The 2,500-nt window shown below is 37.2% G+C and overlaps 2 protein-coding genes across 2 annotated transcripts in view; both read right to left on the bottom strand.

The window, feature by feature from the left end:
- The window catches only part of LOC147468646 (uncharacterized), a 2,935-nt gene extending 2,500 nt beyond the window's left edge, over positions 1-435 (bottom strand). The window contains exon 1 of the mRNA XM_086553120.1: positions 1-435. This exon is cut by the window's left edge and continues 415 nt beyond it. The gene's annotated coding sequence lies outside the window, so the exon portion shown is untranslated.
- The window catches only part of LOC122256858 (uncharacterized), a 10,705-nt gene that overhangs the window by 290 nt on the left and 7,915 nt on the right, over positions 1-2,500 (bottom strand). The window contains exons 4-5 of the mRNA XM_086553053.1: positions 2,274-2,418; positions 183-208 (exon numbers count right to left, since the gene is read on the bottom strand). Coding sequence (XP_086409179.1) covers positions 183-208; positions 2,274-2,418 — 171 coding nt within the window. The remainder of the gene's footprint in view (positions 1-182; positions 209-2,273; positions 2,419-2,500) is intronic.

The raw sequence follows: 2,500 nt of genomic DNA, 5'->3' as shown, positions 1-2,500 counted from the left end.
GTTGGTGACGATTGGAAAATTAATAATCATCATCATAATCATATTCAAGAAAACGGACAAAGTCTCGCCCGTTAGACTCCCCCTCCCCTCAAAAAAGAAAAGAAAAAAAAAATCTGAGATTTAACCTAGTAATTACAATGTTTCAATCAGTATTTATTTTTTCATAAGGCAAAAATACTAACCTGGACCACAACGAATAAAGCAAGAGCTATAAGGAAGAAAGTTATAAATGAGACTCAATCTTCATTAGTATTACACAATTTACGTGTACTATAATTGCATATCACTCATTCGCTCGCTCACTTCTTCACTCAATCACTCACTTAAGGCGCTGTCACACTAGCACTTTTCCGTCAATTTTCTGAAAAAAATGTCTATTTATGAGCGAATTGTCGTTTTTCTAGTCAGACGATATTTACGAGTTTCCGCGCGAATACATTTCCGTCGCCTTTTAAGCCAAGTGGACTCAAATCAAGAACTATATTTAAAAATGTTTATATTTGTTTTAAATCATTAATTATAATCAAGCTTAATGAAATTTACTTTTCTTATAAATATCATAAGATTAACATACACAAATAAGCAAATCTAAATTTTATTTTCATAAATAAAATTTGTTTTAAGTGCTCAATCAGATTATTTACATCCGTCAGCCGCAGAGCGCGCCATTTCCGTCGTCTTTTAAACCAAGCGGACTCAAATCAAGAACTATAATTTAAAATGTTTATATTTGTTTTAGATAATTAATTATGATTAAATTTGATGAAATTTACTTTTCTTATATTTATCATAAAATTAATATACAGAAATAAGCAAATCTAAACTTTATTTCCATAAATAAAATTTGTTTTAAGTGCTCGACTTGATTGTCAGCCGCAGAGGGCGCCGCGCCGTCTCTCCTCCAGCTTTGAAACACATTGGACTGTGCCAATTCTCTTGCATGGACACACGCCATTCAGTGGAATATTTGATTGAGAACATTTTCTTGCTTTTTCTTGTTACGCTCATCATCTGCTAAAACAAAGTTTAACATCGTGCGCACTATCGCTTGCTCGGCGCCTTTGTTTACAACTGCGAGGCGGGTATCGCATGACTTAGCCGATGGCTCCTGGCGGTTAATAGTGTGACTGCGTGCCTCCAAAAACTGACGGAAAAATACGACGGAAAATATGCTAGTGTGACATACCTATACTCACTTAATCACTCACTTACTCACTCAATTACTCGTTTACTTAATTGTTTAATCACTCACTCAATCACTCACTCACTTACTCAATCACTCACTTACTCACTCAATCTCTCACTCGCTCGCTCCTCATACGTATACGTATTGTAATTGTATTAGACACCTCAAATGTTAGATATTGACAATGTATACTAAAGACCCGAGTTCACTCATTCACTCGTTCACTCACGCATTTACTCACTCATTCACTCAAGCTGTGAAGTTATTCATTCTGATTTATCTTTTATTTCCTCATTTGTTCATGGAACTCAAGATGCCTCATGATAATGTTTATGAGTAGGAAATCATCATTAATTAATAAACGTACGAACGAAAAAAAAATTATGAAGTGATATTCATGTCCCCTTCCTCACTTTTTCTTCCTGATTTGATAGTTTGTATGTCTGTAACTCACTCGCTCTATCATTCACTCACTCACTAACTTACTCGCTCAGTCATTCAATTATTCACTTGTTTGGTCACTATCTCACTTGTTCACTCGCTCAGTCAGTCAGTCAGTTAGACAATCGCTCACTCACTCTCTCAATTACTAATTGTCTCACTCACTCGCTTAACAACAAACTTCCTCATCCTTTTTTCTCTTTGTTACTATTTCTCTTTCTTTCTCTCTCTCTCTCTCTCTCTCTCTCTCTCTCTCTCTCTCTCTCTCTCTCTCTCTCTCTCTCTCTCTCTTTCTTTCTGATTCTCTCTCTCTCTCTCTCTCTCTCCCCTCTCTCTTTCTGCTTCTCTCTCTCTCTTTCTCTCTCTCTCTTTCTTTCTTTCTTTCTTTCTTTCTGCTTCTCTCTCTCTCTCTCTCTCTCTCTCTCTCTCTCTCTCTCTCTCTCTCTCTCTCTCTCTCTCTCTCTCTCTCTCTCTCTCTCTCTCTATTTATAAACACACACACACACACACACACACACACATATACACATATACACACACATATATATATATATATATATATATATATATATATATATATATATATATATATATACATACAGTCCACACACACGCACACACACCAACATACAAACAAAATGCTTACTAGGGAAGCACGGTTCCACGACCAGCTGATCAATCATCGTTCCTAAAACGCATTGGTAGTTGGCAGAGGAACCCACGTGGCCGATGGCGTCCCACATGCTCGCGTCCTCATAGCACTTCAGGTCAATGGAACCGCCGGCAGGCACCTGGTGAGGATAGGTAAACGAATAGAGAGGATCGGAAGTAGAAGAGAGGAGAGGAAAGTAAAAGTAGAGAAGAGAGAGAGAG

The sequence above is a fragment of the Penaeus japonicus genome, unplaced genomic scaffold, assembly GCF_977035675.1.
Source record: "Penaeus japonicus unplaced genomic scaffold, GWHDUDI00000001_assembly GWHDUDI00000027, whole genome shotgun sequence".
Classification (NCBI taxonomy): domain Eukaryota; kingdom Metazoa; phylum Arthropoda; class Malacostraca; order Decapoda; family Penaeidae; genus Penaeus; species Penaeus japonicus.
The sequence above is the reverse complement of the archived record's forward strand: the minus strand, read 5'-3'. Positions and strand labels throughout refer to the sequence as shown.